The 21,729-nt window shown below is 48.6% G+C and overlaps 1 protein-coding gene across 4 annotated transcripts in view; it reads right to left on the bottom strand.

Annotated features, from left to right (window-relative positions):
- Positions 1 to 21,729, bottom strand: part of DPP9 (dipeptidyl peptidase 9) — a gene marked incomplete at its 3' end in the record, with an annotated part of 53,332 nt that overhangs the window by 6,886 nt on the left and 24,717 nt on the right. For all 4 annotated transcript variants that reach the window (XM_081895453.1, XM_081895451.1, XM_081895452.1 and 1 more), the window contains 9 exons: positions 20,530 to 20,630; positions 18,817 to 18,994; positions 16,328 to 16,493; positions 13,128 to 13,207; positions 9,654 to 9,806; positions 9,292 to 9,427; positions 6,971 to 7,116; positions 3,321 to 3,467; positions 902 to 1,054 (listed from right to left, as the gene is read on the bottom strand). In XM_081895453.1, coding sequence (XP_081751579.1) covers positions 902 to 1,054; positions 3,321 to 3,467; positions 6,971 to 7,116; positions 9,292 to 9,427; positions 9,654 to 9,806; positions 13,128 to 13,207; positions 16,328 to 16,493; positions 18,817 to 18,994; positions 20,530 to 20,630 — 1,260 coding nt within the window. The remainder of the gene's footprint in view (positions 1 to 901; positions 1,055 to 3,320; positions 3,468 to 6,970; positions 7,117 to 9,291; positions 9,428 to 9,653; positions 9,807 to 13,127; positions 13,208 to 16,327; positions 16,494 to 18,816; positions 18,995 to 20,529; positions 20,631 to 21,729) is intronic.

The following is a 21,729-nucleotide window of genomic DNA, read 5'->3' on the forward strand; positions in this document are numbered from 1 at the left end:
TCTGTGAAGATTGCCAAAGGAGGCAAACTGATTGCCAAAGGAGGCAAGACAGAGCTGGAACAGCTCTGTCTTGCAGGCCCTGCAGAAAGATGTCAAGTCCCGCAGGGCCCTAGTCTCTTGTGACAGAGCGTTCCACCAGATTGGAGCCACAGCCAAAAAAGCCCTGGCTCTAGTTGAGGCCAGCCTAACCTCTCTGTGGCCTGGGACCTTCAGGATGTTTTTGTTTGAAGACCATAAGTTCCTCTGTGGGACATACCAGGAGATACCTATAGGTACGAGGGTCCTAGGCCGTATAGGGCTTTAAAGGTTACCATCCCCAAGAGGAAAATCTCAGGTGATTTGGGGAAAGCTTTTTAAAGCATCTTCTTCAATTCATTATATATAGTTTCCCAATATTCCTTAATTATTTTACAGGACCACCAAGTGCCTAAAAATTTGTAATGAAGACACCAAGCGAGTCTCCATGGGGAGAGCGTATCTCTGCATGCATACAGCTGTATTTCACAAGAAGACAAGTCCTGTGCAGACTCCTGGGTTGTTACTTTTTTTGTTGGCAAGCTTTCTGTGATCTCGTGGAATCACACAAGGTTGGCTTCTTTATTTTAAAAAACTAAAGGAGTTGACTGTACAGTGAGATCTATTCCCCTGCAGAGCTGGGAGCGTATCATTTGGTTCCGAGTCTTCACTCTACCTTCAGCACAGAGAGGGAACCCCTGGCTCTCCAGACGTTGATACTTCCACCCTCCCTGATGGGAGCAGGGATTCCAAAAGACACAGGCTTCCCAACACGCTACCTAGCGACTGGCAGGGACGGCGGGGAGTTGCAGCGCAACCGTCTCTGGAGCGCAACGTATCGGCTGCCCACCCCACCCGCCCTGGGACAGACAAACTCCAAACTTGCCTTGAAGATGTGAGGTTTGCAGATGAGCCCCATGAGGGAGAGGAAGCCCCCGTAAGACCAGCCGTGGATGGCGACGCGGCTGAGGTCGACGAACCCGTATTTCTCCGCTACGTAATGCAAGCCTTCCACCTGGTCCTCGATCTCCACCTGGCCCTAGAAGCGGGTGGCAAAGGCATAGCTGTCAACTTACAGATTTGAAAATAAGGGGCCAGCAGCCTCGGAAATAAGGGATCAGCAGCCAAAATAAGGGATTTTCCCGGCACAGGTATGTTCAACTTCTGAGCCCCTCCGAGCCAAAGGCAGAAAGCCCAGCCAGCAGCCAAACGAAGCCTCAAGCGGTGGTTCCCACAGCGCAGCAACCCGGCAAAGGGGATGCAGCAAGGAAAACCACCGTCACCTCTCCGCTGGGAAGCGCTGAGCAAAGGAGAGTCCCCAGGCAACGTGGCCGATTTGATTGGCACAAGGCATGCAAGCTCCACCCCCCAGTCGTTCTTCAACTCCTTATTAGATGAGCAACGCAGTCAAGCAACACTGTTGGAGCCTCCCTCCTCCCTGACCGGCAGGGAGGGAGGGAGAGGAGCTGCTTCCTTTGAAACCCAGAAAATTAAGGGACATCATCAATAAGGGACAGCAGCAGGACACAGCGATGGGATAAGGGACTTTCCCACCAAATAAGGGACGGTTGACAGTTGTGGGCAAAGGAGGGACATGAGAGCTACCTGCTCATTTGGGGATAGCTGGCTCATTTATGCACTCCAGTCACGCTCTGTAAATTCATTCATTGCATTTAAGTCAGACATGTCCAAAGTCCATTTTAGGGGCCTAATCCGTCCCCTATGGCAGTTTATTTCCTGGGGTAAAATCCTAAAAAAAAAACCTCAACAACTTAAACCCTAAAAAAACCCAGTGACTTCAACCCTCACGGCCCTCCACTTCATCAAATCTGGCCCTCTTTGAAAAAGGTTTGGACATCACTGATCTAGGTACATTATAATGTAACATCAATAACATAAAGCAGTGGTTAAAAAGTGGGGGGGGGGCATTGGCATTACTTGGGGGAGACAAGGGGGTGGCAAGGAGGCGTAAGAGGTGATAATGACCCTCAGACTTTGGAAAGCTGGTATCACTGAATCAGGTTTTTCAGTTTTGCTGAATTAAACTAAAGGCTTCTAATTGGATGCTGAATAAATGTGCAATAAATTGTTACTGTTTTGAGTGTTATTACCTTCTTTAGTGGGTTCTACAAACCGCAGTTCTGAACAATGCTTTTTTTATATATATAGCGTAGGGGGCACAGGGGATGAGTTTATGGATCCAAGGGGGCAAGAGCTTGAAAAGGTTTGGGAAGCACTGACAGAAGAACCAGGAAGGGGAAAAAATGTGACTTCTAATTAAACCTCTGAGTTGCCAAAACAATTCGCAGCAGTATTTTTCTAACTCACCCTTCACTCATCGTTTTCACGGCAAGTGTAAAGAGGGCCACTTTATGTGCCACAAAGGCCATTAGTGTCGCTCAGAAGAAACTGAACCATTTCTACCAGGGCATTCCTGCTTCCGTATGTCAACAAGGCTTGTTAGAAATCTCTCCCTCCCTCAGACCACCCTATAAAGGGCAGACTGACAGGAAGTGAATCACGTCTTTCACATAGCGGCCACAAGCACAGAATTTTGCGTTCACACGTGACCATTATTAACATATATCAAATTAATGATTTGTGGCAAGTGGCCTTTCCTATGTTGAAACACAACAATGGACTTTCGCTGCATCAATTATTTTTTCCTATTTCCTAGCTTCTGCTAGATCACACACCTCCACTATACAGTGGTACCTCAGGTTACATACGCTTCAGGTTACAGACTCCGTTAACCCAGAAATAGTGCTTCAGGTTAAGAACTTTGCTTCAGGATGAGAACAGAGGCCCTATTAACTAAAGTGGTGCTTCAGGTTAAGAACCGTTTCAGGTTACGAATGGACCTCTGGAACGAATTAAGTACCATATTTTTTGCTCTATAAGACTCACTTTTTCCCTCCTAAAAAGTAAGGGGAAATGTGTGTGCGTCTTATGGAGCGAATGCAGGCTGCGCAGCTATCCCAGAATCCAGAACAGCAAGAGGGATTGTTGCTTTCACTGCGCAGCGATCCCTCTTGCTGTTCTGGCTTCTGAGATTCAGAATATTTATTTTCTTGTTTTCCTCCTCCAAAAACTAGGTGCGTCTTATAGAGCGAAAAATGCGGTACTTAACCCGAGGGACCACTGTAGACAAAAAAAAATGTCCTGCCTGCTTTTGGCATATCCAACAGCGTTTTCAGTAATCCCTATTAATTTTTAGGTATCTGAAGTGGGGTGTCACCCCAAACCCCCAGCTGCTTATTGCTTCGTAATGGTTTTCTCGCGTACAAGGCAAACCGAGGACTTACCATCTGGTTCTTCAGGGCCCCCTCAAATTTAAGGCCTCTCTGGCATGACCCCCGGCCGTCTATCACCACCACGGCATAGCCGAGAGAAGCAAGCGTGTTGAGCCTCAGATACTTGATGCCTTTGAAGGAGTTATTCACTAGCTGGACCTGGGAGGTGGGGAAAGTTAGGAAAGGGGTGGGGAAAACTGTTACAATATGAGAACATCGCAGCTACAGACAGACAGCTTGCTGACATCATGTGACATGGCTAGCTGTGGGAAAGTAAATTCCCGGAAGTTCACAGGCTTTGTGAGTCTGTGTCCAGTGTTCCAGTTACATAGTCAAAACAAAAAAATTTTTTTCTTCCAGTAGCACCTTAAAGACCAACTAAGTTAGTTCTTGGTATGAGCTTTCGTGTGCATGCACACTTCTTCAGATACACTGAAGAATAAGAAGTGTGCATGCACACGAAAGCTCATACCAAGAACTAACTTAGTTGGTCTTTAAGGTGCTACTGGAAGAAAAAAATTTTTTTGTTGTGTCCAGTGTGTAATTTGAGACCTTCCTCTTGCGTATGTACAGGAAGTCTTTGTCACTTGCTGGATGGAAACTGAAGTGATCGGACACGTTTTCTGTAGTGCTGCAAAGTCAGAAATCATAGAATCGTAGAGTTGGGAGAGACCCCAAGGGCCATCGAGTCCAACCCCCTGCCAAGCAGGAAACACCTGACATATGGTTGTCAAGCCTCTGCTTCAAGACCTCCAAAGAAGGAGACTCCACCACACTCCTTGGCAGCAAATTCCACTGTCCAACAGCTCTTACTGTCAGGAAGTTCTTCCTAATGTTTAGGTGGAATCTTCTTTCCTGCAGTTTGGATCCATTGCTCCGTGTCCGCTTCTCTGGAGCAGCAGAAAACAACCTTTCTCCCTCCTCTATGTGGCATCCTTTTATATGTTTGAACATGGCTATCATATCCCCCCTGAACCTCCTCTTCTCCAGGCTAAACATGCCCAGCTCCCTTAGCCGTTCCTCATAAGGCATCGTTTCCAGGCCTTTGACCATTTTGGTTGCCCTCCTCTGGACACCTTCCAGTTTGTCAGTGTCTATGTAAGTAGATTTCTGGCTATCTCCTTTCCCTGCTGGGAAGCAAGGAGGGAGGGGGTGTGCATTTTCCCACGCTGGGAGATGTCGCCTATTGAGACTTATCCTGGACTTGCGGGGATTGCAGCCAGGGAGGTCACCGGTAACCAGCTCCGGGAGCCTGGGAGAGGAGCCAGCCTCTCCAGATGGGGTTAGTTTTCCAACAAAAACGCCTCTGCACATGACTCACGCTCATCATTCCACAGCTGCATTTGTGAGTGCCAGGAGTGCCGCCCCGCTTTTCCTTCCGCCCATGAGAACCTACCCTGCCCGCAATGCATCACTGAGAGCCTTGGTCTGGTTCAAGGCCTGTCTCGTCGGGGCGTTGTGGTTGACGCAGCAGCCACAGCTAGATGGCCCCAAGCAGGTCACGTAAAGCCACAGCGCCATCCCCACTTAAGCATTGCCAGTTACTGGTCCACAAGGGATAGCTGGATAGCTCAGTTGGTTAGAGCGTGGTTCTGACAACGCCAAGGTTGCAGGTTCGATCCCTGTATGGAACAACTGCACTGCAGGAGGTTAAGACTACCAGGGGTCAGCAAACTTTTTCAGCAGGGTCCACTGACCCTCAGACCTTGTGGGGAGCCAGACTATATGGGGGGGGGGATAAACGAATTCCTATGCCCCCCAATAACCCAGAGGTGCATTTTAAATAAAAGCAAACATTCTACTCATGTGAAAATACGCTGATTCCCAAAACCGTCTGCCGGCCAGACTTAGAAAGCGATTGGGCCGGGCCCTTAGTTTGCCTACCCATGGACTAGATGAGTGTTTCTCAACCTGTGGGTCCCCAGATGTTGTTGGACTACAACTCCCATCATTCCTAGCCAGCATGACCAGTGGTCAGGGATGATGGGAGTTGTAGTCCAACATCATCTGGGGACCCACAAGTTGAGAACCGCTGGACTAAACCATGAGTAGGCAAACTAAGGCCCGGGGCCAGATCCGGCCCAATCGCCTTCTCAATCCGGCCCACGGACGGTCCGGGAATCAGCGTGCTTTTACATGAGTAGAATGTGTTATTTTATTTAAAATGCATCTCTGGTTATTTGTGGGGACTGCCTGGTATTTTTACATGGGTAGAATGTGTGCTTTTATTTAAAATGCATCTCTGGGTTATTTGTGGGGCATAGGAATTCCTTCATTTCCCCCCAAAGTATAGCCCGGCCCCCACAAGGTCTGAGGGACGGTGGACCGGCCCCCTGCTGAAAAAATTTCTGACCCCTCGACTTGACGGTCCTCAAGGTCCCTCCCACCACCTCAATTCTATGATGCTAGGACCACGGCTAGGAAGCGTCTCGTTCCTCCATGAAGTCCCTCGCTTGAGAAAAGCCACTGAGGTCCTTCCTGGATAGCATTCCGTGCTAAGCTGAAGACCTCCTCGTCCCGGGAAGGTCCCTGGCCAGGTGGAAAGTGCGAGCTTGCTACTGGAGACCTGATTTTGCTCTCTGGTGGCTGGAGGTATGTCTTATTGGCTACTTTATCTGCCTTCTGTGTTCAGTATTTTTTATTGTGCTTAAGGGTTGTTTTAATCCATTGCCTTGGCTCCCCCTCTCCCGCGTCTGCCAGATGTTCCACCCACCTACAGCACCCACAGAGAGAAGAGACAGCAGGCCCCGCTCCACCGTCCTAGCTAAAAGACCACCCTCCATTTAGCCTCTCCTCTCTCGGAAATGTCTGCATTCGAGCGAGAACTTTGTCACTCTCCAAGGTACTGCTGTTGCTTGCTTTCCTCCTCCCTCCCCTCCCCCTTTTCCTTTTGTGCCATGTCTCTTAAGACTGTAAGCCTGCCAGCAGAGACTGCTATCTTTTCAATCTGCACGCAGCACTTGGGAAACTTTAGGCGCTTTATAAAGATGGGCATTCTGCTTTTAAACGGGTTGTACGTAGAGATGGGAAGGCCTGGGGGGGGGGACGAAAAATTTTCTTGCAAAGCCATTTTTTTCCGGGAAAACTGAAAAAAAAAGTGTGCGTGGAATATTCAAACTACCGTATATCAAACTGAGTTGTGTTTTTCCCCCAGTTTTTTTTTTGGGGGGGCGGCTTTGGAAAGAAATAGAAAATAAACTACCCCCGCCCACCTTTTTCTGGGTATTTTCCAGGCCTTCCCATCTCTAGTTGTATGCCACTCTGGGCACCTGGGCTGGAAAAAGGCATATTCTGAGAGCCAGAAATGGCCAGCGTCTCTGAAGTAAGTGTGAGCATAATCGGCGGCGAAGCTCTGTGTGCAAACAGTGCTCAACCCCCAAGCCCCTCTAAGCCTCACTTTGCTCTATGTCAAAAGATGCAACTTGCAACTCAAAACATGCTTTCTGACTTTGGGGAAGCGGTAGCTCAGTGAATATACAGCGTCTATCTGCTGCTATGCAAGCAGAAAGTCCCAGATTCAATCCCTGGGAGAGAAAAGCCAGTTTGAAACCCTGGTGGACAGCTGCTAGCCGGTGTGGACAGCACTCGGCTCGATCGCTCAGGGGCGGCTTCTGATGCCGCCCCATCTGTGCTCCTTGGCTCCAGCTCAGCAGCCAGCCTACCTGAGGCCCTCCGTAGACAAAAAGCACAGTGGGATGCTTCTTCCCAGGCTGGAGGTCGTGAGGTTTGTACACCATCCCATACAACTCGACGTCCGACTGTGTGCGGAAGTGGAAGATCTCTGGGGGGATGTAATCAGTGGGGCAGCCTGCAGAAAAGCCAAGGGGAGAGGAGAGTCACCTAAGATATGGGTGACGCACTGTTCATGGAATCTTGCCACACACTCATTTTGATTGCATAAATGCATTTTTTTTAAAAGTAATGACAATACTAATAACTGAAAAATCAAATTTTGTGTTCTGCAGTGGAGAAAATACAAACCACCAAGGGTACCCCATGAGAGTGATTTTACTGGGTCTCCAAGCCACAGTGGTATGCGGGTGGCGCTGTGGGTTAAACCACAGAGCCTAGGACTTGCCGATCAGAAGGTTGGCGGTTCGAATCCCTGCGACGGGGTGAGCTCCCGTTGCTCGGTCTCTGCTCCTGCCAACCTAGCAGCTCAAAAGCACGTTAAAGTGCAAGTAGATAAATAGGTACCGCACGCTCCGACGGGAAGGTAAACGGCGTTTCCGTGCGCTGCTCTGGTTTGCTAGAAGCAGCTTAGTCATGCTGGCCACATGACCCAGAAGCTGTACGCCGGCTCTCTCAGCCAATAAAGCGAGATGAGCGCCGCAACCCCAGAGTCGGCCACGACTGGACCTAATGGTCAAGGGTCCCTTTACCTCTTATTTCACAGAAAAGGCCACTCAAAAGTGAAATGGGAAGGGCAGGCTTGGGAGGGGTCCAGCTTTGGGCCAAGCTCTGACTCCATCCATGTCCCAAAAAACTTAACACAGCTTCACTGTGAGACATTGGAGTGCGCCTCCAGGGGTGAAGTCAAACTGCTGTGTGAGCAGCACTGAAGTGACCGGGCCATAAAGCCAAGCCTGGGCAGTGTGTCTGGTGGTCCTGGACTGCCCAGACAACAAGAGCCACCACCCCAGCCTTGCTGAAGCGGTCCAAAGGAAAGCAGAGCGAAAGGTTTCGGCACCAGCTTGGCTGCAGGAGTTGCCCAAAAGGCGCCGCCCAGATTTGTGCAGAGTTTCCTCTTTGGCCTTTTCTTATCCCAAGATATCCTGCGAGGCAGCGGGTAGATTTTCCCTCCAGATTTACTCCCAAAGCCTTTCTCACAAATGACTACAGAGGCAAGTGCAGCGGAGGTTTGGGATCAGAGTTTTCCTTCTCCTAGATGGGCTCCCTTCCCAGGTTCACGAGCCCCACCTGCCCCTCACTACCTTCTACGGCACAGGCAGAAACCGCCTTCTTGAGCACTGGACCCACTCTTGGTCTCATCCACTACATCTGCGGAGGCTATCTTTGCACACAGAAGTCCCTAACTCAGTGAGGGTTTGAGACCCATCAGCTCCCCTCGCCTGGTTCAGTCGGCCAGGATTGTGGCCGCTGTCGCCTACTTATAGCTTCCAGGAGCCACGGGTGAGAGCTGAGTGCAGGGTGGGGACCAAAGTTGAGCAAACTGCCCCCGAAGGAGCAGGACATGTCCCCCACCAGAGATACCAGGGGTCAGCAAAGTTTTTGTGGCTTGGGCTGGTTCATGATCCCAGTGGTGGGCCGGAGTGTGTGTTTGCACACATGCACAAACGCTATTTCTGGCACTCCATCCGGCGCGGAGGAGGCATGCACAGCTTCCCATTGGCTGCAGGAGCGGTTTAGCGCGGCGCACGGGAGCTGACTGAACGGCCGGCGGGGGTCCATGGGCCAGTTAAACGACCCCCAGGGGCTGCTTGTGGCCCATGGGCCTTAGGTTGCCGACCCCTGATGCATACACACAATTATACATACATACTTTTCAATAAAAGGCTATACAGTGGAACCTCGGTTTTCGAGCGCCTCGGAAGCCGAACGAGCCAGAACCCGAATGCCGAAAACCTGGAAGTGAATGCTTCCGTTTCTGAACGTGCCTTGGAAGTCAAACAACTTCTGAGGCACATTTCTCCATTTTCTCCATTGAGATTGCTGACCAGCAATTGCGCTTCAGTTGTCAAACGTTTCGGAAGTTGAACGGTCTTCCGGAACAGATTGCGTTCGACAACCAAGGCTCTGCTGTACAAGATTCTGCAAAATGTGGTATCATCAATACTCTGGGCTGTTCGACAGGTTTGCTGGTCTTTTTTTTCACTTTTAAGATTTATAGTTCCAACAACGAAGCCCAATGTAAAATGTGGAACGACGCAGAAAAAGCCATCAGTGCAACTGCAACAGATAAAATCGAAACCAGGCTCGAACTCCCTTGAATGAGACAGGAAGCCAAGGGAAATCTACTCACTGGCTGCTTCCATCATGCTGGCCCAGAATTTCGGCTGCTTGTGGAGGGGGTCTTCGTCTTGGCCGCTAAGCTTGTAAACGTGGACGCAGGGAGGGGTGCTCACACTGCTGTAGTGACTAATGAACATGTCGAAATTCTGCAGGGAGGCAAGGAAGAGCGGCAAGGTGGGTCGGGAGACACTCCAACCAGCCCCACAGTTTTACAGAACAAATTATTATTTTTGTTGTCGTCATCCTGGCGAGGAGAATTATGGACCCCACTGCCCTCACAGTTGCCTCCTCCTTAATAAGAGATTGGCCTCCTTTTAAAAAAAAGGGAAACCAACCACACAAAGGGGAATTCTGTGAACCAGAGGGACAGACCTGGCTCATGGAACAGCTGTGGGAGAAGCCCAGGGTGGTGAGCCGCACAACTTCCCCGGGGGACTCGTAGCTGACCACGTAGAGGTGATGCTCCAGAGGGGTATCCTTCGTGCCCTGGAAGTAGACAAGCTTGGTTTCTTCATTCACCCAAATCTGTAGGGGGAGAGAGAGGGAGACACTACAATGGAAAATTGCTTTAAGGGCTGGATACAACTGGCCAGTTGGTTTGTTTTTAATTTATATTCCCCTCGCCCCCCCGCTTCCTCCAAGGAGGTCAAGGTGGAGCTCAAAACAGTTCTCCCGGGTTATCCACACAACAAACCTGTGAGGTGGTTTGGGCTGAGAGTGAGCAGCCAGCCCAAGGTCACCCAGTGAGTTTCACAGCTAAATGGGGACCTGGTCTCTCAGGTCTTATTCCAACCCTCGAACCACTACATCGCACTACTTCATGTTATGCATAGGATCACTCATTCACTCTTCAACCTTTATTGGCATAATTTAAACAAATTCAAAGCCCTAAATGGTCTCAGTCCAGTATATCTGGACACTGAGGTCCAGCGCTGAGGGTCTTCTGGCAGTTCCCTCATTGCAAGAAGTGAGATTACAGGGAACCAGGCAGGGGGCCTTCTTGGTGGTGGCGCCCGCCCTGTGGAACGCCCTCTCACCAGATGTCAAAGAGGAAAAACAACTAGCAGACCTTTAGAAGACATCTGAAGGCAGCCATGTTTAGGGAAGCTTTTAATGATTAATGTATTACTGTACAGTGGTACCTCGCAAGACGAATGCCTCGCAAGATGAAAAACGCGCAAGACAAAAGAGTTTTCCGTTTTTTGAGTCGTTCCGCAAGACGAATTTCCCTATGGGCTTGCTTCGCAAGACGAAACGTCTTGCGAGTTCTTGCGAGTTTGTTTCCTTTTTCTTAAAAGCCGCTAAGCCGTTAATAGCCGCTAAGCCGCTAATAGCCGTGCTTCGCAAGACGAAAAAAACGCAAGACGAAGAGACTCATGGAACGGATCAATTTTGTCTTGGGAGGCACCACTGTATTTTAAAATTTGGTTGGAAGCCAGCCAGATGGGCGGGGTAAAAATAAATTATTATTATTATTATTATTATTATTATTATTATTATTATTATTATTATATCACAAAGAGAGAGAAAAATCCACAAAACATTGGTAATCCAGACATATTACATGAAACGTATAAAAGACTCAGTAACCACCTTAAGTAGTTTTTAAATTGCCTCTTAAAATCTCAGCTAAATCTCCTGAAACAATCTCACTAGTTTCAGGTCTATCGTTCCTCAACGGATATTGGATTACGAATTCTTTGCAAGTAGATACTTTAAGCTTCAAAGGAGTCAACAGTAGGTCTCTCCAAACAATGTCGAACGCAGGGAAGTCCAAAATAATATTGTATATTATATCTGGTGTATTCATACCAAAAGAGCAAAGTCTATTCTAGATGGGCATTTTTTGGAACCTTCCAGACAGTACAAATGAGGGGAATCCATTCAAGTGGGCTAACATAAAAACTCTACGATATAAAAAGCTATCTAAATTATAAAAATAGTTGCATGTCATTTCATGACGAGGCTACAAACCTAAGTGAGCAGATGAGCATAGAGAGAGCTGAACAGGATAAAGGTTTTGAAATTCATGATGACCTAACTTCTGCTTAATGAGAGAGAAAATATCCAACTCATCCAGGAAGAGGAGAGAATCTATTGCAATCCCTATTTGTTTGAGTTTGCTTTGCAGAAAACCATGTAAAATTATGCAAATGTCTCAGTAAACAAGTTAGCAGGCTTTCTGAGACTGTACTAAAATAATTTTTTAACCAGTACAGCTGTACCTTGGATCCCAAATGCCTTGCGAGTCAAACGTTTTGGCTCCCGAACGCCACAAAGCCGGAAGTGTGTGTTCTGGTTTCCGAACGTTCTTTTGGAAGCTGAACGTCCGACGGGGCTAATGTGGCTTCTGATTGGCTGCAGGACCTTCCTGCAGCGAATCAGAAGCTGCACTTTGGTTTCCGAATGTTTTGGAAGTCGAATGGACTTCCAGAATGTATTCTGTTTGACTTCCAAGGTACACTGTGTTTAAGTGTCATGATCCAACCCCTAGATTCTAAGAGGTGCTGACCTGGCTCGGCATATATAGCCAAATAAGAGAATGCTTTTAGGAACTTTTTTAGGGGGGAAAAGGATGTCTGAGGCTAATTCCCAGCTTTGGGGAGGGGGTGGGAGGGCACCTGGACCCCCTTAGAGCCTCACACCCCCTTCCCAAAGCCTGGCGCCTCACCAAGCTGGCTTTGGAAAGGCATCCTCAGATTTTGGCCTTGCTCCACCCCCACGCGACAAGGGAGCGCAGCAGCCTGGGGGTTCCATGTTGCAGTCCACTTGCCCTAGACAAAGGCGTGGGGTGAACACTTTCCCAGTGCTCTGTTGTTCTGCTTTGGGGAGCGGGGCAGGAAAACCCACTTCTAAAGATGCACTATAAAATCAACTCCTGGCCTAGGACCGCTCTGACTGGGCAGTCCCAAAATTTCAAAAGTTTGTTCAATTATCCGTCATAAAAGTTATTGCATTACATTCTTCATTAAATTATCTTTCCACTGATATATAATTTTATGGTATTACTCCAAAAAAACTGATGTTATGAGCCATCATTGCCAAAACAAAATGACACCTGATTGGCTCAATAAACTCCTTTTTCCTGGTTATTTGGCTATAACTTTCGATAGAATACAGATAATTGAATAAACTTTGTTGCATTACATTTTTCATTGAATTATCTTTCCATTGATATATAATTTTATGGTATTACTCCAAAAAAATTGGTGTTATGAGCCATCATTGCCAAAACAAAATGACACCTGATTGGCTCAATAAACTCCTTTTTTCTGGTTATTTGGCTATAACTTTCGATAGAATACAGATAATTGAATAAACTTTGTTGCATTACATTCTTCATTGAATTATCTTTCCATTGATATATAATTTTATGGTATTACTCAAAAAAAATTGGTGTTATGAGCCATCATTTCCAAAACAAAATGACACCTGATTGGCTCAATAAACTCCTTTTTTCTGGTTATTTGGCTATAACTTCCGATAGGATACAGATAATTGAATAAACTTCGTTGCATTACATTCTTCATTAAATTATCTTTCGATTGATATATAATTTTATGGTATTACTCCAGAAAAAAAGGTGGTGTTATGAGCCACCAAACCTCGGAATTACACTTTTCCCAAAAGGTTTCCACATTTTTGGCCACTGGTGTATGCGGAGGCCGACAGCTGCATGTGGGCATCCTGCTCCCGGGGAGGCCATCACCAGAGAGAGAGACTCGCCTGGCGACTCCTTTGCCACCCCTTTATTTTGAGGGCGAAGATGGAAATCAAAACGCGAGGCAGGCTGCGGATTTCGAAGTTTCAATTCCGTGCTGCCGAATCCACGGGGACTCCTTGTACCTTGTATCCGTGCCTGGCCAGGACCTCCCATTCACCGCTGGTGAGCGCCACCTCCTTCCTGAGAGGGCATTTGAAGTCCTCTGGGGCGAAAAAGAGACAGAGAGCGTGTCTGTCCAATGCAGAATGCTGCGGTCACCTTCATTTATTTAACCTACTTGGTAAGTAAACATGAAAGCAATACTATGTGCACATAGATAACGGCGTAGGGGAGCTAAAATACACACATGTCCTGCTGTCTGCCTGCTCACTATGTAGAAATTCACTTATCCGCACGTAAAGAATTATGCCCAAACCTTGCTGCAAACAACCACAGATTCAGCCTGGAATTTGCCCACTTCCGTATTTTCTTGTTTGTTTCTGCTTAGCCGGTTAGAAGTACCTGTTTTCGGACATCAAACACGCAGGGACAGAAGGACTGTTTCTGGGGAACCGCAGGGAGGGGGGAATCCCTGGTCCTGAATGGGGTAACTGTGTCCCTAAAGGACCAGGTGTGCAGCCTTGAGGTCGTTTTGGACTCACAGCTGTCCATGGAGGTGCAGGTTAATTCTGCGCCCAGGGCAGCTGTCTACTATCTGGTACAATGGCTGAGACCCTGCCTTCCTGCTCACTTTCTCTCCAGAGTGGTAAAGGTTTTACCTGTTTTTGCAGTTATCCTGGACTACTGCTCCTGCCTTGCTGTTGGGGGTGGGGCAGAAACCTGCCCAAAGACCACTTGAAGATTTGCTAGCAGGCCAAGTTCAAGGTGTTACTATTCGTATGCAGAGCCCTTAACAACGTGGGACAAGTTACAGGTAAGTGGCCGTGTTGGTCCGCCGTAGTCGAAACAAAATTAAAAAAAATTCCTTCCGGTAGCACCTTATAGACCAACTAGGTTTGTTCTTGGTATGAGCTTTCGTGTGCATGCACACTTCCTTCAGATACACCAGTGTTTCCCAACCTTGGGCCTCCAGCTGTTTTGGAACTACAATTCCCATCATCCCTGACCACTGGTCTTGCTAGCTAGGGATGATGGGAATTGTAGTCCCAAAACAGCTGGAGGCCCAAGGTTGGGAAACCCTGAGATAGACTGAAACAGAAGTCCCCAGACCCTTATATATAGTGAGAGGGTGGGGAGGGGCATTACTCAGAAGGATGGTGAGAATGGGTGATTGGCTGATAGGTGTGGTAAACCTGTTAACGACTGCAATTGGTCTTACGGGAAAAAGCAAGGGGTGAGATGGCTAAAAATAGCTTTATCCTGTATAATGAGATAAGAATCCAATGTCTCTATTCAGACCAGGTCTCTCCATGGTTTTAAGTTTGGTAATAAGTTGCAACTCAGCAACTTCTCTTCCCAGTCTATTTCTGAAATTCTTTGGTAATAAGACAGCTGCTTTGAGATTTTGTATAGAATGCCCTGGGAGACTAAAGTGTTCTCCTACTGGTTTCTCTGTCTTGTGATTCCTGATGTCAGATTTATGTCTATTTATCCTTTGGCGTAGGGTTTGGTCTGTTTGTCCAATATAGAGGGCTGAAGGGCACTGTTGGCATTCGGGACAAGTTTGCCTTACCCCGTACACAGCCAGTCGCCCGCTTCAATTTGCAGAACTGGCACAGTTACAGGTGCCACGTAATACTTGCACAAAACCAATCTTTTAGTGTGGCAGCATACGCACTTTGGAACTCAATGCCTCTTGACACCAAGCAGAGACCTTTGCTACACCCTTCTGGACATCAGGAAGCACTTTCTGACAGTAAGAGCTGTTTGACAGTGGAATGTACGCCCCTGGCAGGTTGCAGGCTCTCCTTCCTTGGAGGTTTCTAAGCTAAAGTTGGATGGCCATCTGTCATGGATGCTTTAGTCGAGATTCCTGTGTTGCAAGAAGCTGGACTGAATGACCCTTGGGGGCCCTTCCCTTCTACAATTCTAAGATTCTTATCAGCCCCTGCTAAAAACTTGTTTGTTCAGCCTAGCCAGGCATGTCAATACGTTTTAATCGGGTTTTTAGATTACTTCTGGTTTCAATTATTTTCTGAACGTGTCAAAAAGTTGCTTTTAACTGTTTTGATTTATTCTTCTTCTATTCTGTTTGTAAACCTCTTCTGGGGTTCCTTTGAACTATCAAACCGCACATTAATTTTTTTGACATATACAAATCAATACTAGATTAGAGACCAGAGATCTGGCAAATTAAACAAAAGGCCAGAGACCAACTGGGATTGGTTGGGAGCAAAGCCCTATGAGCAATGGCTGAAAAAGTGGGTGAAGCCCAAAAAAGGCTTTTTAACTGGTGCGTGTGGGTGTGTTTGGGGGAACATTTGAACCCCTAGGATGGCAATCTTTGTGCCATTACTCAATGGACACGTCCGTGTTAAAATTCAAAAGACAGAACTACAAATGCATTTTTCACTCTCACTTTCTCTACCAGTACTTTTCCGAGCACAATTCAAAGTGTTGGTGCTGACCTTTAAAGCCCTAAACAGCCTCGGCCCAGTAGACCTGAAGGATCATCTTCACCCCCATCGTCCAGCCCGGACACGGAGGTCCAGCGCCGAGGGCCTTCTGGCGGTTCCCTCACTGGGAGAAGCAAGGTTACAGGGAACCAGGGAGAGGGCCTTCTCGGTGGTGGCGCCCGCCCGCCCTGTGGAATGCCCTCCCATCAGATGTCAAGGAAATAAACAACTATCTGACTTTTAGAAGACATCTGAATGCAGCCCTGTTTAGGGAATTTTTAAATGTTTGATGTTCTATCTTTTTAATATTCTGTTGGGAGCCGCCCAAAGTGGCTTGGGAAACCCAGCCAGATGTGCAGCATATACCGTATTTTTTGCTCTATAAGACTCACTTTTTCCCTCCTAAAAAGCAAGGGGAAATGTGTGTGCGTCTTATGGAGCGAATGCAGGCTACGCAGCTATCCCAGAAGCCAGAACAGCAAGAGGGATTGCTGCTTTCACTGCGCAGCGATCCCTCTTGCTGTTCTGCCTTCTGAGATTCAGAATATTTTTTTTCTTGTTTTCCTCCTCCAAAAGCTAGGTGTGTCTTGTGGTCTGGTGCGTCTTATAGAGCGAAAAAATACCGTATATAAATTATTATTATTATTAACCAGATTTGCCCCTTCAACTGCTCTTGGCTACTGGGAAAGCAGTCAAGGTGAACCATGGGAGAACGTTTTTCCGGAAGACCAGCACTGCAGGCAGGCAGTCAGCTCTTGGGATCGCACCTTGGCTAGGGACGTACGGCTGCGTCCAGTCAAAGCTGCCCCGCCGGAGGACGACCGTGACTTTGTACAGATGGCAGAAGCCCGTCTTGCACTCGTTGGCTCGGATGAAGCAAAGCTCCTCCTCTTCCCCCTCTGGCTGGACAAAAGGGTAAAAGATGTCGTGGACCTGCCCGGAAGAGAGGGGAGGTATGCTAGCAAGATCACAGGAGAGGCATTTCCCGCTGCCCCACCCTCCACGTTTGAGAGCCTTGCAAGTTTTGGCAAGAGAAGGACTGCGAGCAACACCATGGCAGGCATCTTTCCCGGAAGAAGGTGGAAGTGCTAAGCTCCCTTGTTATTTTGGCTACTGCCCGGAGGTGTAACATGGTTGAATGCTAAATTTACAGTACAGTGTAAATTTGGGACACAGGTGGCGCTGTGGTCTAAACCACAGAGCCTAGGGCTTGCCAATCAGAAGGTTGGCGGTTCGAATCCCTGCGATGGGGTGAGCTCCCATTGCTTGGTCCCTGCTCCTGCCAACCTAGCAGTCAAAAGCACGTCAAGTGCAAGTAGATGAATAGGTACCACTCCGGCAGGAAGGTAAATGGTATTTCCGTGCGCTGCTCTGGTTCACCAGAAGCGGCTTAGTCCTGCTGGCCACATGACCCGGAAGCTGTACGCCGGCTCCCTCAGCCAATAAAGCGAGATGAGCACCGCAACCCCAGAGTCGTCTGCGACTGGACCTAATGGTCAGGGGTCCCTTTACCTTTACTTCAGTTTAAGAACTGTCCGGTTTAAGAATGATTCATTTTACGAACTCCGCAATACCGCAAATAGTGTCCCTGTTTGAGAGCTTTACCTCAGTCTAAAGAACGGAATCTGAATGGTGGAAGGGCACTGACAGCAGGAGGCCTCATTAGGGAAAGCGCGCTTTGGTTTAAGAACAGTTTTGGTTTAAGAACGGACATCTGGAACGGATTAATTTCGTAAACTGAGGTACCACTGTACTGAAAAGTTTGGGGGGTGTTGTACGTTATTTAATTTTTTTCCTGTTGCTTTATGATGGAAGTGTTCCTGTGATAGCTGATTTTGAGATGCATTCCTGTTTTGTCTGCTACAGACTGCTTTGAACAGGATTCTCTCTTTTTTGGGCGGAAAAACAAGTGTGCAAATAAAATTAGGAATGGATGATTATTGAAGCGCTTCAAAAACACAGGGGGTGACTTGGGCTCCCAGCTAAGAGAACAGAGCCATTAACACAAACCATCATCTGGTATAAACTCTCCACACAGGCCAAACTAGCCTCCTGCTGAGTGGCCACTGCCTATGGATTCCAGACATTCACAGGGCAAACTAGCCTCCAGGCCAGGGGCTGCCAGACCAAAGCTCCACAAACTTCATTCACATGGCCTGTGGCGTGTCTGTGGGTTTCGAACTGCTAGGTTGGCAGGAGCAGGGACCGAGCAACGGGAGCTCACCCTGTCGCGGGGATTCGAACCGCTGACCTTCTGATCGGCAAGTCCTAGGCTCTGTGGTTTAACCCACAGCGCCACCCGCGTCCCTGTCCCAGTTTTTCCTCCAAATGAAAGGCTCTCATTCTGGCACTTGTCAGGAGGTTTTTGCCAGAGCGTCTTCCCACCCAGCGCTCTGGCGTGACCCTGCTGACGAGTGCCAGAGCATCTTCCAGACCTTTTCTGATTCAGGACAGAGCAGCCAGATTGGAAAGGCACTCTGGTGCAACCTTACCAACAACCTGATTTGGGGGGATGCAAAATGAGGGGACGCGGGTGGCGCTGTGGGTAAAAGCCTCAGCACCTAGGGCTTGCTGATCGAAAGGTCGGCGGTTCGAATCCCCGTGGCGGGGTGCGCTCCCGTTGCTCGGTCCCAGCGCCTGCCAACCTAGCAGTTCGAAAGCACCTCCGGGTGCAAGTAGATAAATAGGGACCGCTTACCAGCGGGAAGGTAAACGGCGTTTCCGTGTGCGGCTCTGGCTCGCCAGAGCAGCGATGTCACGCTGGCCACGTGACCCGGAAGTGTCTTCGGACAGCGCTGGCCCCTGGCCTCTTGAGTGAGATGGGCGCACAACCCCAGAGTCTGGCAAGACTGGCCCGTACGGGCAGGGGTACCTTTACCTTTACCCTTTACCTTAAAAAGGTCCATGGGAGAATAAACCCCTCTGCTTCACCGCTGCTACCCCAGTTAGGAGCGCATAAACCCATCTCTCGCAGGACTGCCCACACTGATTGGCAGCTTCAGACGGGAGCCTTGTCTGCACCATACCTGGAGATGTTGGGCACTGAATGTAGGACCTTCTGCATGCAAAGCCTAGTGATTCGCCTCTCTGTGCAGGGATCCGCGTTGGCAGGGCGTGTGTGTGTGTGTGTTCAATAAAAGTGTAGGGGAGGAATCTTTACTTTCCTAAAACAGCAGCGAAAGGCAGGGGGAAGAGGTAGGGGGGCTAGGCCCTTCCTACCCAACTCCAGTCATTCCAGCCCACGCCGCCCCCTTACGTTTATCCAGACATCGGTGACTTCTTCGTAAATAATGAAGGGGTGGACGTTCCCCGGCACAGCTTTGGCAAACTCCTGGCGCTGCTCCTCGCTCTCTGGAACCGGGATAAAAAGGGCAGGGGGGAACAGGACGAGCTGGAGCTGGTGTTGAGGCCGGTCGAGGAACATGGCCCATGCACTGAGCAGAGAGACACAGAGAGGAAGAGAGTGGGAGAATCAATATTTCGTAACTGGGAGACCCAAAAAACGGACAGCCTCACAAGGTGGTAGCCTCTCCTTCGGGGTGGATTTGATTGGCAGTGCCAGTCCTGGATGTATAGGATTTGTGACCATTATGCTCATTGCCTTCAGTAGCAGTAAAGCTCTGCTGGATGAAATGTTAATTGCCTCTGGTCTATTTTGTTTGGGAATCCTGCAATGTGTTTATAGGTTGTTTACTCTGCTAACTAAGGGAGCTGGGCATGTTTAGCCTGGAGAAGAGGAGGTTAAGGGGTGATATGATAGCCATGTTCAAATATAGAAAAGGATGTCACATAGAGGAGGGAGAAAGGTGGTTTTCTGCTGCTCCAGAGAAGCGGACACGGAGCAATGGATCCAAACTACAAGAAAGAAGATTCCACCTAAACATTAGGAAGAACTTCCTGACAGTAAGAGCTGTTCAACAGTGGAATTTGCTGCCAAGGAGTGTGGCGGAGTCTCCTTCTTTGGAGGTCTTTAAGCAGAGGCTTGACAACCATATGTCAGGAGTGCTCTGATGGTGTTTCCTGCTTGGCAGGGGGTTGGACTCGATGGCCCTTGTGGTCTCTCTCTTCCAACTCTATGATTCTATGATTCTATATGCTCTGGATCAATACTGAGAAGAATTCCATGACATGCTTCTGACTATATCAGGGGTCAGCAAACCTTTTTCAGCAGGGGGCCGGTCCACTGTCCCCCAGACCTTGTTGGGGAGCCGGACCATATTTTGGGGGAAAACAAAACAAAACAAAAACCTGAATTCCTATGCTCCGCAAATAACATGCATTTTAAATAAAAGGACACATTCTACTCATGTAAAAACACGCTGATTCCCGGACCGTCCGCGGGCCAGATTTAGAAGGCAATTGGGCCAGATATGGCCCCCGGGCCTCAGTTTGCCTACCCATGGACCATGTCTTCATTATGTTTTTATCACTGGTGTTTTGTGACGTTTCTAATGTTGCACACTGCCCTGAGATCTTTCAAAAAAGGGCTGTATATAAATTGAAGTAACAACAACAACATCAACAATGTATTAAATTTGTACACTGCCCTTCATTCGCAGATCTCAGGCCGGTTCCCAACATAAAACCACCATATAAAACCACAAAACAACATAGCAAAAAATAAAGAACAGCAGCAAACCAAGAACCCCTCCTCGTGATTCAGTTTTGTTCCGATTGAATGGAAGTGCGGATGAGCCCTAAATCTGCGAGAACGTCTCAGGCAGGAGGCTGGACACAAGACACACAAGGAGAGGAACCACAGCGGGAAGCTGCAAGACATCCATGCAGAAAGCCCCCAGGGTCAACCCCCAGTTAAAAAAGAACAGAGAAGCCTAGCGGTGAGGAAAACCTCTTTCTCCCGCTGCTGAGACCTTAGAGACACTGGCCGTAAGGGCACACAACACTGGGCGAGATGGACAAAGGGTCTGGCCAGGGGTAAGGAGCTCCCTGCTTTCCCCACTGAACTTACTATTTACCATCCTGAGTCCACCCGGCCCGTGCGATGTACTCCACCCGTGGGAACATCGTTGAGAAGGGGTGCACCAGCTCCTTGTCCTGGGAAGATACTATCTGCAAAGAGGAAAGAGGAGAGGGGAGAAGTTGCCACTCGTTTTACTTTTACTTTTTAAAAAGGTAAAGGGTAAAGGGACGCCTGACCATTAGGTCCAGTCGTGGCCGACTCTGGGGTCATCTCGCTTTATTGGCCGAGGGAGCCAGCATACAGCTTCTGGGTCATGTGGCCAGCATGATTAAGCCACTTCTGGAGAACCAGAGCAGCGCGCGGAAACGCCGTTTACCTTCCCGCCGGAGTGGTACCTATTTATCTACTTGCACTTTGACTTGCTTTCGAACTGCTAGGCGGGCAGGAGCAAGGACCGAGCAACGGGAGCTCACCCCGTCGCAGGGATTCGAACGTCGCAGGGTTTCCCACCCCCACATGGGGCAAAAGGTTCCTGCGTGGCAGGGACTTAAGGCAAGATGACCCCTGGTGGTCCCTTCCATCTCTATGATGCCAGTGCTGTAAAGCGGCCTTCGTATCTACGCGCCCAGGGGATTTCTGGAACCGGAACCCCAGAGTCGGTCACGACTGGACCTAATGGTCAGGGGTCCCTTTACCTTGACCTGTTGGGAAGTTCCAAGTGTGGCTGAATGCATGCAGGTGTCAGTGGACTGAAGCAGAGGTGTGAATGCTGAGCGAGCGGAATTCTACGTTATGAGCTTTGGTGCCTTATAGATTGCACTGTTTATACGAAAGTTGATTTATTTTACAGGCAGCTCCATGTTTACGCAGGGGTTGCGTTTTGAGGCACCGCATTTGTCTGTGAAATCGTGCATAATCGAAAGCCGCTGGAAAAGCATGCAAGCACCCTTTTAGTGACATCTTTGCCATGCTTCCAGGTCACTTCTGGGTTTGATGCAATGCACATATATACTGAACCTGAGGAAACAGGAAGCTGCCTACATTTATTTATTACATTTATGAGTGCTGCCTTTTTCTTCTAGGGGAGCCCAAGGTGGTCACAAGGTTCTCATCCTTCCTCATTTCATCTTCACAACAACCTTGGGAGGTAGGTTAGGCTAAGAGACGGTGACTGGTTGCCGACACGAGTCTTGCTGGCACAAAACGGCTGTGCTCAGAGATTCGCACCAGCTGCCGATTTGCTACTGT

This window comes from Podarcis melisellensis, assembly GCF_964234715.1.
Source record: "Podarcis melisellensis genome assembly, chromosome: 18".
NCBI classification, from domain to species: Eukaryota; Metazoa; Chordata; class Lepidosauria; order Squamata; family Lacertidae; genus Podarcis; species Podarcis melisellensis.